This window comes from Larimichthys crocea, chromosome VI, assembly GCF_000972845.2.
Source record: "Larimichthys crocea isolate SSNF chromosome VI, L_crocea_2.0, whole genome shotgun sequence".
NCBI lineage: Eukaryota > Metazoa > Chordata > Actinopteri > Sciaenidae > Larimichthys > Larimichthys crocea.
In genome coordinates this window covers 11,400,555-11,416,535 of record NC_040016.1, presented here as the reverse complement: position 1 = coordinate 11,416,535, position 15,981 = coordinate 11,400,555, and the positions used below count along the sequence as shown (strand labels likewise).

The window sequence follows — 15,981 nt, the reverse complement described above, 5'->3', positions numbered from 1 at the left end:
CTAATTCACATCCACTGTGATTAAAGTTGTAAATGAATAAAACGTGAAAAAAGAAAAAAATCCAAAGGAGGTGAGTATTTTCTGTAGGCAAAGTATTTTTTTTTTTTCTGGGCGGGGGCGGGGTTGTTGATGCTTTATTTGTAACCAAAGATGTGGTTCCAGTTTGCAACATGTAAGTGGTTTTGTCCTGAGATCTATTTAATCAACTACAATTTAAAAAAAAAACAACAACAAAATTGTTAAATCTTGCAGTACAGATTACCAGTGTCAGATGTATGAATTTAACATTTAACAGCAATTTTGTGTTGACAGGATTACTGAAGACGATCTACAGTACATGAAGCTTTTCCTCACTCATTAGATGATGAGATTTAAAGTTCAGTCTGTAAAATGTATTTTATTTGGGCTGATATATTTTGTCTCCGCATTATTTTGTGGCTCTTAATTATAAGCCCTTTTCAACCCTGAACATCCCTCTCTCTTGATTGATTTATGTGTATCGTTCTATATGAAAGTTATCAAAAAATATATATATATATATATCAAACTTTTTTTCTGTGAACACCCACTTCTCTGATAAGGGGGAGTCTGTTTAAATTCAGTGAAAACTCTCCAACATTTGGAGACAGTCCAAATTGCTGATCACTTAGCTCTGCAATGTTTTTTTTTTCCTCTTTTTTGCAGCAACTTCTTGCTTTTTTTTTCTTTTGAGTGAATGCCAACGACCTTTTGTGTTTGATATTTCTACGCTCACGACTGCTGTGGCTGAACACTTCAAAAGCAAAATGTCTTTGACTTTAATGTTATCTTTGTGATCATAGAAGTTTATATTTTCATACAAAGATTTGGTTTGTATAGTGGCCCTGTAACAGATTGTACTTTTGTGGGAAATGTATTATCCAAATCTCCACAGCTGAATCCCCCCTCCTGCCCCTCTGAGGTCCATGCTGATATTTAAACCTGACGTGTGCTCGATGGTGCAGGGATCCAGTATGTTAGCCTCAGTGCATTTTAGCCAGGTCGGTAGGTCGGTAGTCTATTTTGTAATTAAAAAAAAAAAAAAAAGGTTTTGTCCATCATATCACATGTTTATATGATAGTATCATAGCCGTATAGTTCTATGATGCTGTCATATACCATATTCTAGTGTAATAGTGTTATTTAATAGGTAACCTGTATTGCTATACATTAAATAAAGTTTGGGTTTGGGTGCACAGCATCCTTGTGTTACATGAAACTAACTGATGGATGAGTGTTGACTTAAACTGATGCCATGAAAAGCAAATAAGTTCATTCTGTCGCCCCCTGCTGTCAGTGTGTCACCAAACACCAGAGGAAGAAGTAACCAATAACCATTACCGCAATGGAAATACTCAAAAGTCCTGCATAATTGAGAATTTTTCAAATGTTTTGAATGTTTAATCTTAACTTCAATAGACCTTCTTCACAGCAGCCACCTTGACATGAAAACTTGAGCGTTTCCAACAATACTAGTTACGGTTCAGTTCCATTTATTGCAGCAGCAGCCTTTGTGGAACTGAGCCTTAATTAGTTTCATTGGTAACACCCGTGGTGTTTAAGCTGCTATTTCATGTCAAAATGACTGCTGTGAAAAAAGGTCTTTTGAAATCAGGTACTAACTTGATAGTAGTAACAATATTTCCCATACTACAAGCATGAAGTAGCAGAAGTAAGCAGAATTAGCAGACCCCCATTGATGTGCCGCAGTCACTGAATTATTTTGATGCTGAGAAAAAAAAACATGGCTTATGGGTGATAAGGAGCCTAATTGTCTATGATTACTTAATGGCTTAATGGACCTTCATAATGGTGTCCTGAGAATATGTGAATCTAAAATTATGACTGTGTCCAAATATGACTGAGGAAATAGCTTACAGCATCTAAAACACAGCGCAGTACACAACACTCACTATGCACAGTCCAGTGTGTCTATAAGTGTCTCAGTAAACATGACAGAGGATGCACATGTACAGTAATTTTTATTTAGAGGCCACAGCTCTTGCATATTACAACTGTTGGCTTTCATAAGGCAAAAGCAAGAATGAATCCACCAGCTAATTCACACAGAAAACAGAAAGCGTTTGGGGAGAGTGGGAACCCACAGGCATGCAGCGATGGCTCAGAATGCAATGTACAGCATTTTATATTTATATATATATTTATATAATATATACAAAACAACAGTGAGACCCAAACAAATGCCAGACATCTCATTCTACACAGTTACAGAACAAAGACAGACCAACTTTTTTTTTTTTTTAATAAAAAAAATTATTTTTGCTCTTTTCTCTGTAAAAGTGCAACTCAATTAAAATAGAACCTGTTTCAAGGCCTTTTAATGTTAAAATAAAAATAGAATCTCCCAAGTTATCAAAATGGAGCTATGAGAATATTGCATCTCTAGAATACCCACTCGTTGAAGTTCAAGATTCCTGTTGAATCATGTCTAATTAGTAATTGAGATAAGATCACATAGCATCGACACATGATAAAAACGCAGGTCTGGACTTACTGTTGATGTTAATAACAGTGAGTAGACGACAGTGTATCTGTAACAGCCGTAAACAAATACAGAGGTTTATTTTCAGTTTGAAGCAGTTGGCATTCACTTAAAAACAGACAAGACAAAGAAAAGGGTCCACACACTCATCATCACGACAATGTACCATTAATGAATGTAGAATACGACAAAGAAGCGCCATATAGGTTTGCATTGGACAGGGACACACCTATTAATCTCACTCAACATTGTCAAACAAATGGTTCTCCATATTGCTTAGTAACACATAGAAATGAATTTAGAAATGAATGAATCAAAGATAGGTGCTATCTTTATCATGACACAGCTAAACTGCCAATCATGGTTATTTTTATTTTTTTTACATTTTTATTTTGATTTTCCTCAGTATAAGTACTATTTTTATAGTTAATAGTTCCTTCATAGGCATTTCGAGCTGACAAAGAGGTCCTAGAGTGGCTATCTGAGTTGGTACATGCATCGGTAACCAGGCTAAAGTCAAAAGTGTGAAAGGGGTGGGTAGGGGGTCGGGGTGAGGGAGGTTCAGAGGGGGAGGGAGGGAGGTTTTGGAGTGTCAGTGTATGGACTCTAGTCGTCCTCTTCATCCTCCTCATCGCTGTCCTTCATGGAGATGCCCTGCATGCCTCCTTCCCTCACTGAAGCAGTGGCCTCCTCCAAGGTCAGCCTGTTGCGCACCGTGTCGTACATCTTACTGTTCAGGGTGGAGTCGAGCACGCCCTGCAGGCGGAAGTCCCGGTACTTTTTCTACAAGAGGACAAAAGATACATCTGAACAGCGTGTGGACACAAAGAATTCTGGGTGTTTTTTGTTTTTTAATCAATCAGACAGGTGCTCTTACCTTTGTAATCCTGATGAGGATTTTAAGCTGATAGACGTGGAGCTGCTGATCCATACGTTCAGTGAGCCAGGTCCCCAGCAGGTTCATGGTGGCAGTGTACCATTGCTGAAACACATAAACACAACGCTCTCCAGCAAAACACACACTCACACACATACTCAAGACATCATGACATAAAACTAACCTCCAAGACGCACGTGAACAACTTCGACTAACACGCACGGCGTATGACAATATGACGTTAACGTTCAAACACCCCCATGTGTGAATTCAAGCATCACAATAAAAAAAACCTCCTAGCTGCTCAAGCAGATCTGAGGCTACATTTCATCTGACCCCTGTGTACAGTATAAACACCAGTTAGTGAAGATTAATGTCGAGCCTCCGTCCCACTTCACCAGACACACATTCTTGCATTTCAAGAGCCGGAATCAGTGATCAATGCAAGTTAATGGGCTGCGTTAACGTAAGAATGAAGACATGTTGTTAAAAATAAACAAATCTTATCAGCTACTGTATAGTGAGCTTGTTTCAACTGTTTCTTTTTAACATGCATCACAAATTTAAGAAAACAAAAAATAACTCATGTCTTTATTGAGTGCTTTTAAAGCCCCTGAAAACTTGATTTCAAATCAAAATTTATGTTAAATGTAAAGGATTAAATAAGTCTAAAATAAATCAATCTAAAGTTAAGTTTGGTATTTTTATTGATGAATTTAACACTCAAATCTGAGCTACACTACTTTATCTGACCGTATGGGTGTGGTTTTATCAGCTTTTGACAGCTATCATCACATTTTAATTTCAATATTTCTGAATCCTGATTGGTGCACAGAAGTATGTGATGTCACCTTTTTTCCGACTGTCCCCTTATAACAAGTGAGCAGAGCACAGATACAACATCACAGACAGAAATCTCCAAAAGTTTGAAGAAATAGTTCAGCTTCTGTGTGTTTGTTCGCTCTCTCGCAGAGTTAGACGGAGAGATCGCTCTCATGTCTGTAAGATAAATATAAAGCTACCACCGGCAGCCAGTTAGCTTAGCATAAAGACTGGAAAATGGAGAAAACATAGCTAGGCTGGCTCTGTCTAAAGGCAACAAAAGCTGCCTGCCAGCAACTCTAAAACAGATTAATTAACACAATATTTTGTTGGATGTGTGGGGTGGTCGGTAGCATAGTGGGTTAAGTGGCCGCCCCGTGTGTGGAGGCTATAGTCCTCACTGCAGCTGGCCCCGGTTTGAATCCCGCATCGATGGTTAATTTACTGCGTGTCACTCTGCTTCCTGTCTCTCTTCAGCTGTACTATCAATAAAGGCATAAAAGGCAAAAAAAAAAAAATCTTTAAAAAATATATATTTTGTTGTGTAATCCATGTAAACTCCAAGGAAGACAGAAATTACTGCACCCGACCTAGAAATAGTCCAGTACCCTGTAAAACGTTGAATTTTTACACTTGATTGAATTTAACTTAAAACCCACAAAACAAAGAAATGAAATAAAATGTGTTAATCAGTGACTTTTAGAAATGCTGGTCTGTTACCAGACAGAGTGAGGCTTCACATTGAGCAGACATTCATTAGAACGGTATCACTCTCGTCACCTAACTCTCGACAAGAAAGAGAATAATATTTCCCAAAATGTCAAACTGCTTACTTAATGTACGCACCAGCTAATTGAGAAAACATTTTAGGGCCATTAAACGTATTAAACATAGTCTTACCTACCTAAACTCATGCATTACTTACTCAATTAGTTATTTAGTAAGTATTATTTAATAAATTAAGTATTAAAAAACGGTCCGACACAATTATGCAGCCAGCCGTGAAGATAAATTTTAAATTTGTTCTGTAAATATTTCTCATACACACACACACACACACAGACACACTACAACGTTTAACATCCGCACACAAACTGTATTTATATTGTAGCACTCAAAAGCTGAAAAGAGCAATAGTAGTAAATAAATACTCAGGGCACCGATGCTACTGCTACTTGAAGAAAATAATGAAACCGAGGGAAGTCATTGACAGATTTATCTGTCTCAAACTTGAATTACCCTTTGAGATACTAAAAAAAAAAAGTTCTCTAAGTAAATATTTTGTAAAAGCCGTGCGGCCCATAAATTATTGAAGGCAGTTACTTAGGCTTTATTTATAATTTATTCAATTAGAAATGCCGAGCTGCATCTGAATACCCTACACTGTAGATAGAAAACGGCTACTGTATGGGGAATTAAAATTATAGTTCTGACACGAGTTCATTAGCAAAAGAAAAATAGAATGAGAGTGAGTAAATGGTTAGCAGGCAGGGAGCAGCGGTGCTATTTTCTTGTACCTTTTCTCTACTTTGCTTTGGGTGGTAGTTTCCCAGACTGTATACGTTTAAAGTTACAAGAGAACAGCACCCAAATCTAATAGAAACAGTTGTCATACCTCCGTTTTTAAGAAAAGAAGTCAACTTTAAACATGTGAGTAGGCAGGAACGCAGAAAAGGTTTCTTAGGCCCGAATTAGAAGTGTGAAGGATTTCATTTGTTTGGTTGTTAAGGTTTTGTTTGACAAAGATTAGGGTGAATGGTTGAAAGGTTTGAAGTTGTGGCCGGATATGCAGATGCCTGTCCACTTCACAGTCGAGTTGAGCGTGCAGTGCATGCAGACCTCGCAGGTGGGTGGGTGGCAGAGTACGTGCTAAGGAAGACTGCTGTATGTGCAAATGAGGCAGAACTCTGAGGAGGGTCATGCTAGAAGATGTACACAGGAAGATTATTTGACTCTAAAATCATGCCAACCAACATAATGTGATAAAACAACGCAACAAAACACTAGAGATAAGTGCCACTTTTTTTTTTCAATAGAGGAGGCAGCAGGAATGATGTTAATCAGAAAAGAGGAGATAAAAAGGATTTGAAATTAATTAGTGAAAGAAAGAGAGATAAAAGTAGAGCCTATGCAACATCTAGGAAACGTTTTTCACATGCATGCAAATGGATGGATGGGAATGCATTCAAATGAAAGAGGAAAAACATTGATATCCTTGAATTAAAAAAAAGTTTAAATGCTAAAACTGAAACATTCATAGCTTGAGAAATCTTCAGAAGAATTTAACATGACAGTGCTGAGTAGGATTTCGGTGCACTTTGGGGCCACACAGAGGACACACGGGGAAAAACTCCACACTACAACACAGAAGGAGACAAAGGGGGTGGGGGGGGAGCCAATGTGGACCTCAAAGACAAAAAAGCAGACCCACACTTCACAACAGCATCACTCCTCACTCCAAAAAACAACAACAACAAATAAAGAAAATCATATTTATCTGGCTCAAGACTCCCATGTCCGCAGCCAACACAAAATTATAAAACCAAAGGGAAACTTCTGAGTATCTCTCAGACATGAAAAACTTGACGTCACTGCCTCACAGAACTGAGAATCTGTCAAAAACACACAAAGCCGTCACACACCTGTAGAGACACAGGTCTGTACAAATAGTTTCTGAATGACATGAAGCACACACATCACAGCATTATGTGTCGTTCAAATTACACATGGAGGACACATTACTGTCAATGTATCCCGTTTAGGATTATGTTTTTGTAAGACAGTGCTCTCTTCACCCTCTAACGCCCTGGTTCCCAACCTTTTTTTGGCATATAGTCACGTCACAACCCCCAACCCAGGATGTATATTCATTAACTGTGAGACTTTGAGCTGTTCAACCAGAGCTGTGTTTCCTGCTCAAACTGTTTAATTTTAGAGTCTTGCAGGCTGTGGCACCAGTTCAGCTTAGTTTGAATGTGATGGAGCAGTTGTGCTATAACTTCGTTACTATCTGCACCATAGAAGTTAGTTATGTTAGGTAGACCAGCTCCTCCTGGAGCTCGTTGGTGGCCTCTAGCCTTTAGGAGGCTGAAATCTTTCATGGAGGTAAAGCGTATGTGTGTGTTTGCATGAATGCATGAACACGTGGATGCATCTCCTAATTGCTTTCTCATATAAGTGATTCTTCGTTATGTCTATACTGTAAAAAGTCTCTATCCCGTTTCGTAAAACTCATCCCTTGTTTAATTCAAACAAACCATCTGAAAGTTGAGGTCAACCCTGTTCTCTCATAACATTAATATTCCACTCAGTATTTCTTGACAAAAGTCCATGCCATATAACAGCGGCTGACATGCCGTTATTTAAACTTCTCTTCTTTTTACTTCTGTCTTTCTCCAGACTGCTAACACGAGCAGCTACGAAGTAACACATCAGTCTATTCTTCACCACAGTGCAGACAAGCTGTGTTAATTGTCCCCACATAACGGAACAAATAAGAATTGCAAAGGGACCCCTGAGATGTTAAAGATACTAGACGAGAAAGAGCATTTTCACACAATGATTAATCGCTAATCAGAATAATTGCCAATTAATTTCCTGCCGATCGATGTAATTGTTGCAGCTCTAAAGTTAGAAGAACGTTGAGAAAAGTTACACCTTTCCTGAGCAGGTGTATGTCTCTCCTTATTAACTGAAGCTGGTGCTAATTTTAGAGGAAGTCAGAAGAAATATTTGCGTTTTGCATTACTGTGTAAGTTTAACAGACACGATGGAAAAATATATATATTATTATCAATTATCAATTACGTGGTACCGACAAATACAAGTTGTATTATGCTACTTCACATTACTTTCTCATGTTCATCAGTGATTCACACTCTGCTACGATGTTCTCGTTAAGGTTGCCTTAATTAAGTTGTGATACAAGTTCAGACGTTGCAATTAAACGTAAAAGTATGGAGTTTAGTTTGAAACTAACAACGTCGCAGTCCGCGTTGACTTATTATATTCAAACTGGTGCGACAGGCTACTGGAAGTCTTTCACAAGAAAGAAGCTGACAAAAGTCAGAAAAATGATTATTCTGTGTAACAGTAATGATTTTTTTTCTTCTCTCCTGTCCTCTGAATCATCTCTTAACCCCTCAGATTTATCTTGTGGCTTCTAGGTTGGGAACCACTGCTCTGACAGATCAAGGGTATGCGACATGTCAGCCTCTGAGTGTGACATCATTGTGTCACCTTGGCCCATCCATCAGTGCATCCTTCACCCAGCAATTTCAGTTCACGCAGAAACTGTGCAGGTGCTCCACTGTGGACTGAGGCCAACAGGGCTGAGTGTCATTTATTCAGGAGGCTGACATGTTTTACGTGGAAAGTGTCTGAAAGCACAGAGTACAGTGATGAGCTAAAAACATAGAAGTTGGTGTGCTGGCGTGTGATAGTTCTGTTCTTTCCAGAGAGCACTGCTTCAGATAATCCTTTTTTTTTTTTTTTTTTGAAGATGCTTTTATGGACTCTTTGTAAATAAAAGTTTCCTTTTTTTTAATACACAAAGGCCCAAAAGCACTGTGGCAATGTACACCAGAATGCAGAGGGCAGCAGCTAAAGTTCAGAGAAGAGAGACAGAAAGAGGGAGAGAGAAAAGTCAAGAGGGGTAGAGGATCAGAAAAGCCTCTTCTGCCAGGTTAAAATACATCTCCTGGTCTCAAAATGGGACTTATCCCTCTCTGCCCTGTTGTTTTGCCACATTTAGGAAGGCCCCTCCCTTCTTGTTAGGAGGAGACGGCATCTTACTTACATCAAATAACCTTTCTATATACACCTCCTCATTGACCTTATCACGGAGCATATCCTGAGAGTGGCGCACAAAGGTCACATAGCCGTCGGCCACATCCATCCCAGGTTTCTGTTGAACAGAAACAGAACAGGGTCAAGGCTCGGGAGAGGAATACACACACATTGGCAAGCTACTGTAATCAAGAAAGGCAAAAAAAGACTGACAAAACATGTTTAGTTCAACTGTATCTGTAAAAAGGAAAACACACAGGATCATAAGCACATGGAGAGCTAGAGAGTTAATGCACTTACAGGTACATCCACATATTTAGAGGCAGCTTTCACCTGAAATCAGAAACATGTTGTCAAACACAGGCTCAGATCACTCAGTATCTTTTTGAATTTACTATTAACAATACTTCAATTCTACAAAACTGTCTGATCAGAGAATAAGTAAAGAACAGTACAAATCTGAAGAGTCATTTAATGCCAGCTTTATGCACTACACAATACTCTACAGACATGATTTGGTCCATATCTTAAAAAAAAGTATTGATGATTCATAACCAGCCTTAAATATTACTGAGCAATTCGAGCAAGAATCAGCCCATTAGGAAAATGAGACAGTAAAGAGGCCGAATAAAAAGAAGCTTCATCTTACCGTGAATGAAAGGAATGAGGAGAAGAGAGTGCCTTCGTCATATCTGGAAATTTTGGCCAACACGCCCTCCAGAATGGCAACAAACTGAGAAACGAGGGAAAGAACGCGATTCATCAAACGAGTCTGCAGCAATGTTAACAGCAAAGCACGTGTGTAATGTTTATACCATGCTCCCCATCTTTGGCTTAGCATTTGATGATTAGCAATAAACACAATGTATAGCTGAGGCTCATGGTCATGAAAAACAAAAGAGAAATGTGAACTTCCACCTGATGGCCACCTATATGTAAGGTGACAATTTAACCTGAGGAGGGCTTGAATGTGTGTTTTCTTGTTGCTGAGATATTTCACTCAACACGCACAAATGCAGACCTCACTGGTGAAGCTACAGGAAATGTCAGAGGATCATCCTTTAATAACATTTAATGCCCAATTCATCAACTAGTTGTTAAGATGTTTCTGTCTAAACCAAAGTGGTGCTCCGACCCGCAGACAGACCTGCATTCCCATCCCGAGAGCAATCGGATGGCTAAAAAATCACAACTTGTAATAAACAGTTCTGTTTATTTCTTCTGCTCAGTTGACAAAGTAATACATTTAATGTCACAGTTGATAAATAGTCGCACCTTTGCAACCAGAAGCTGGATCATGTCCTTCACACTTTCCTCAATCAGCTCATCTATTTGTTGAGCTGATTGTTTCTGCAGGGGGGAAAAAAGGTGGGGAAGAACAAAACATTAATTTAATGGATCCTTTACTTTCTCCTTCTTCTTGCAAGCATAAAACTAATTGTCATTGTTTAACATGCAGTCACCGTCCCAGGTGAAGTTTTTACCTCTTGGCCCATCTCCATTGCACACAATTTAGCTGACTGGTCCTTGGCATCCACCATCACGTTGAACATGGTGCATAATGTTGGAGAAATGCGGAAATCTGTGGACTTGCTGCTCTTTGTCAGCTTGGACTCAAATGCCATCCTAGTGCTGCAATACAAGTGCAATATTTAAAGGGACTATGATATAAAATATTTAGTAAAGCATTCATCCTCAAACATTTGGTGCCTCTGAAAGTATTTCTGTTTCTGTCTTCACTTTATGCGCAAACACACCGCTTGACGCAGTTCTCGATCATGTTGCTCGACATGAGCTTGATGCGACTCTCGAGGTGTTTGGCAAACTCCTCCTCAGGCCAGTGCAGGTCCCTGATAAAAGTCTGGAGGGCGTCCAGCTTCCAGAAGAGGTCCTCCGACGTCCCGGAGCCATTACTGCCATCGATCCAAACAAACACACACACACACACACAGGTCAGAAGACAAAGGTCACCCTGCTGGAGAGAAAAGGGGGTAGGAGGGGTGTGTGTGGTGTTGGGGGCGGGTTGTTGTGGCAGGTGTAGAGGAGGATGATGCTCCTCCACACCTGAACACAGTCAAGTTTTACTCCGACCATACACTGACTGGTCTCAGTTCCTGTTTGAACACGTGTTTTTTTTTTTGGACAGTCAGTGTATGGGTGAAAAGAAGCGGGCAAGGTTTACTGTAACATATCAATAACCATGCTGCAAAGTATGATTATTGACTGGGATGTGAGGTGGCCACATGCAGGTAAAGTCACTGCAGATACAGCAGCTAATCACAGTGTGTCAAGACAAAGGAGTAGGGAATGGAGAAGTGAGGGAGGGCGTGTAAAAAGTAGCATTTTTTGTTTCCACAAAAAAAAAAATATATATATAGTATACATATATATATTTCCAAATTGTTTTCCCTTCATCACAGGCCCTCTCTCAACATCCATGTCCCCAGGCTGGTAGGGCCCCTGGAAGAATTACCAGACAAACCATGCAGACCTTTCAGGGCAGCCTGAGTAGAGCTCATTGGGAAAGTGCTGCAGGAAAGATGTGGAGTCATGAAGGGGAGGTGATAAAACAGAGACGGGAATGTCTGAGTGCCATCTGGCCACTATCTCTGTGCCATCACCTCCATTCCCTCCCGTTATCTTCCCTCCCAATCAGACTACTAGCAGGTGGCCAAGGTCAGAGATGAACCTAAGGCCATGAATGATCTACAGTACGCTAAGAAAATCACTAAAGCAAATGTCTGTGGGCAACAACTCTGAGGAGATACATCTTTTGTCGAACGGAGATCTTGACTTGCAAATGTTTTCTCAAATGGGGACATACTGTTTTTTTTCTTTTCTTTTTTTTCTGCACAGTAAAATCCCCAAACAGCCTCATTGCAATATAAAATATGAATATATGTATTTTCTTTTTTGTTTTGTTTTGGCCTGTATCTCCACACCTCAGCTCAACAGCATGCATGTTGAGACAAATGAGAGCGTTTCAGCCTCTCATTTTAGAAAAAGCAGAACCCCATCTACTCTAACACCTCTCAGAGTGCTCTTGGCATGAACATGGACATAATTATTCACACATGAGAAAACATACTGAAATGGGTCTTTGTATAATTAGATTTCGTGTAACATTTCATGTCCAGTTAGAGTCAGAGACATAAGAAATTTTGCTGTGCTGTAAAAAACAATCTTTGGTGGAGGTCATCTTCATACCAAGGCAGTCTCTGCTTGCTTAAAATTTCTAAAGTGAACTAGTTGAATACACACTCAGAGTCATATATAGCAGCCATCCATGACGGGGTAGAAAAGCTAGGCATTTGTGGAAGGTTAACTGATAGTCCTGCTACTGGCACTGGCAGATTTGGTACTTTGGGAATTTGGAGGTTCACATTTGGTAGATTCACATTGGGCAGATTACTTGTTAAACTCCTGCAGAAAAGACAGACAAAAAGAAAAAAAGAATCCATAACAGTGGTGTGGGAGCTGCAGAAAGCAATGTAACACTCATCATAAAAGTAACATAAATCAGAAATCAGGTGAAGACAGAAACATACAGTAACGCACATAAACAAGACCGACAGTCAAATCGTCAAAGACACATGTTATACGAAGGCCTACAGAATAAAAAAGAGTTGGACGTCGGGATGCACACATATATTGTATTAAATGCAGTGAGAGGGAGAAGCAACATGACACTGAAAAGAATAAACACTAATAACGACCAAGAAAAAACATTTTACCTTAATAAATATTAAATAGAATCTTTGCAATAAAATAAAAATGCAAAAGGAAATGTGTGAAAGCCACAACGGATGAATTCTAAACAGCAACATAACAAACTGGAGGCATTTTGTTTCTGGCAACATGTCAAAGCACACATTATGAAGGTTAGTTCACAAAACAAAACAACAGAAATATTAGGTGTTGCCCTGACCCCAAAGTGTCGGAGAGAAATTTGTAAGACACATACATTAGTCAAAGACTATTTTCAGAATAAATAACCTATTTCTTGCACAGAAAAAAATAGGTTATTCAGCCCACTCGTGGCTCATTCTTTAAAAGTGAACCTACAGGAAGCCTGGGTGAACATTACAGCTGCTCTCCCAGATTTCTCAGCCTCCAAGCAGTCAGTCTGTCATCTGAATATAAAAGCCTTGCATCTTCAACCATCCTACAGCCTAGCTACAAAGACGGAGGCTCCTTACTTTACAGGCTCCCAGGACTCTCGCTCAAAGCCCTTGTGAATTGACTGTGCGATGGAGGACTCCATCAGATCCACATATCTAACCACCAGAGGAGCATACAGATCCTGAAGGTGTTTGTGGAACTTTCCGTTACACAGGTGATCTGTGCAAAAAAAAAAAAAAGCCAGTGACAGAAAGATATTAATGTCTTTGTTTAAGAATAAAAGCGCCTAAATTTGCTTCAAAAAAAAAAAAAAGTGGGACAGGAACTTACAGTCTGTCCGGAGGAAGTCGTTGAGCAGCTGAAAGAGGGGGAAGCTGTCCCAGCTCTCAGGGGACTGGATCTCCAGAGCGGCATCCATGTCGATGGCATAAAGGGCCAGGAAGTTTTCTGCATGCTCCACCATGAGGTCTGTCCACCATGCAAATGCCTGGAGACACAACACGAGGGAGAGCACACAGGTGAACGAGAGCGTCGGTTAAGAGGTGAGATGAGACAAGGAAGAAAGACAAGGAAGCGAGGAGGGAATAATACACACAGCTGGAGCTCATCGGGTCTTAAAAGGAAATACCACTGGATTTATAATCTATGTATGTCAAAGGAATAGTACATTTAGGGAAGCACTTATTTTTTTTAAGAGTTAGATGAGAAGATTGTTTGTTCTTTAAAAATGAAGCTAAAACCAGCAGCTGGTTAACTTAGTATAGCATAAAGACTGGAATCCCTACATCTCATTAATTAAATGAAAAAAAAAAACAGCTTTACACAAGGTTATATGCTTTTTCATGGCTGGCACAGTGACTCCCTGGACGTTCTGGTGACTTCTCCGACTTCTGGAAGCTGATGCACCCATTAAACAAATGATATCTAACTTCTTAATTAGTGAGCTTTAGAAGAGATGATGCATTTCTCGCAGTATCCCCTCCCGCTCCCAGTCTTGTAAATGTTAAGCGAAGTTAAGACACTGCTGGCTGAAGCTTCACATTTAACTGATAGACATGAAAGTGTCTGTCTTTGCATTTAACTCTCAGCGAAAAAAGCAAAACTGTGTTATTCCCAAATGTCAAACTGTTTCTTAAAGTAGGCATTAGGTACTCACTGTTTCCTAGTATTATTTATTCATGTTTGTCTCATGCTGTGCAGCATGTGGACATTGCTGGGTATTTCCTTTCAAACATAGTTTTCACAGAAAGGAAAGGACACACCATCACACCTGTCTGGATTGCCCGTGTATTGTGTGTTTCCCATCGCATACTCTGAGACTGAATCCACTGCTCTCACTGATTAGTCGGGATTAATTGTAAGCCAAGTTTATAGGTAGCCATGTAATCACACATTAAGGTTGCATAATTCGTGCCTTGTTATGTTCTTGCTTTTCTCATGCAGATGTGGAGCTCCCTGCATGCTTTTCTCTCAAGCTAAGAGATGAGGGCATCCACCATTCACATCGCCGACAAACCCACAGCTCGCTAGATGCGAATGTGACTCATGCACATCTTTGACTAGGCATACCGAAGACTGCAGCACACAGCATCTCCAGTGTTTGAGTGCGTCTCTTCCAATTAGTTAAGTAAGTCTCTAGGATTCAGCTGATGGTTTTCTAGCACAGTCAGGACTTCCTCGCCCTTTGACAGCAGAAGTACAGTAGCTGCTTTGCTGGCAGTCTTGGCTTGGCTTATTTGCTTATCATTCAGACTAACATGTTGCCAAGTTCAATAAATGAAGCTTGATCTTTCCAAATTACGCCGCATGCTTCATTTTACAGTGTTTCAGCTATTTTCCCAACTTGGCTCAACCACCACGAGTGGCAGTCAAAACCTTACTTACCTGTGTACTTACCTGCCCACTCCCAATATTTAAATAGCTCGACAGTTCTAGTGTTAGAGAAACAGGCAGCATACAAAGCTCTTCTCCACCACATTCAAGGAGAGATACTCTTATTGCGGACAGGGGAGACAGACGGACGGACGGGGGGGGTTAAAGGGGAGGACTGTAAAAGCTTCCAACGGGTGAGGGAAGGAAAAACGCTCAAAGGTCGGCAGGTGGAGTGTCCGCCAACCTTTGATGGAGGTTAAGGGACACATTCAGGACCCTGTGAGCTCTAGGGCAGACCCAGTGTTCAGCCAGACAAGACTACAGTGCTGTATCAATGCAGCCGGGACAAAGGACAAGTCCTGAGGGAGTGTACTGATGCTGAGGGGGGAAGGGACACGTGGCATCATCTACTGGACATGCACAGAGCATTATGGGGGGTTTTCATTCAGCTTTACTACATACCTCTTTTCCCTGTTTGGACAATCACCAATCATATGACAGTGAGAACACAGGAAGATGTACAGAACAATAATTTCTCTTAAAAGGGTTTTTAAGCTAGGAGTGGACAGCAGAGAGGGATGGAAGAGGAGAAGCTGGGGGAGTAATGCTGGAACAAGTGCGGACTGTGAAATTAATCGTTGGATGGAGGGGAAACAAATGTTTATGGTGGATCAAACTTCAAAGGTTCACATGGAGCATACTTTGGGAAATTTACTGGTTCAGCATGCTTGGAGCGAAAGGAAACCTCTTTATGGCCCGATGAACATGCTTTATGATCACAATTATGTTGTGCAAGCTATAGTGCCTTTTTTTAAATTTTTAAACAAGTTTGCTCTCACTTCTATGCCTACAAACCCACCCATTGCTACAGTATCTATGAGCTCCTACTGTCTAGAAAGGTGCCTGTTGCCATAGTGGCGCACATGCCATACAGGGGGGTCGTGATGGGGACTGAAGAGGAAAAAGAAATAAAAATACT

General features: G+C 40.2%; 1 protein-coding gene across 14 annotated transcripts in view; it reads right to left on the bottom strand.

Moving 5' to 3' along the window:
- Nucleotides 1-1,981: 1,981 nt before the first annotated feature.
- cadpsb (Ca2+-dependent activator protein for secretion b) overlaps nucleotides 1,982-15,981 on the bottom strand; it is a 60,337-nt gene continuing 46,337 nt past the window's right edge. For 5 of the 14 annotated variants that reach the window (XM_019262501.2, XM_019262498.2, XM_027279397.1 and 2 more), the window contains 10 exons: nucleotides 13,461-13,617; nucleotides 13,208-13,349; nucleotides 10,766-10,921; nucleotides 10,493-10,640; nucleotides 10,284-10,358; nucleotides 9,658-9,741; nucleotides 9,309-9,341; nucleotides 9,019-9,126; nucleotides 3,399-3,503; nucleotides 1,982-3,304 (listed from right to left, as the gene is read on the bottom strand). In XM_019262501.2, the coding sequence (XP_019118046.1) occupies nucleotides 3,128-3,304; nucleotides 3,399-3,503; nucleotides 9,019-9,126; nucleotides 9,309-9,341; nucleotides 9,658-9,741; nucleotides 10,284-10,358; nucleotides 10,493-10,640; nucleotides 10,766-10,921; nucleotides 13,208-13,349; nucleotides 13,461-13,617 (1,185 nt within the window). In that variant the 3' untranslated portion in view covers nucleotides 1,982-3,127. Of the gene's footprint in view, nucleotides 3,305-3,398; nucleotides 3,504-9,018; nucleotides 9,127-9,308; nucleotides 9,342-9,657; nucleotides 9,742-10,283; nucleotides 10,359-10,492; nucleotides 10,641-10,765; nucleotides 10,922-12,269; nucleotides 12,432-13,207; nucleotides 13,350-13,460; nucleotides 13,618-15,464; nucleotides 15,474-15,981 lie in introns of all 14 variants that reach the window. The other 9 variants (XM_019262491.2, XM_019262494.2, XM_019262496.2 and 6 more) reach the window with 3 other exon arrangements.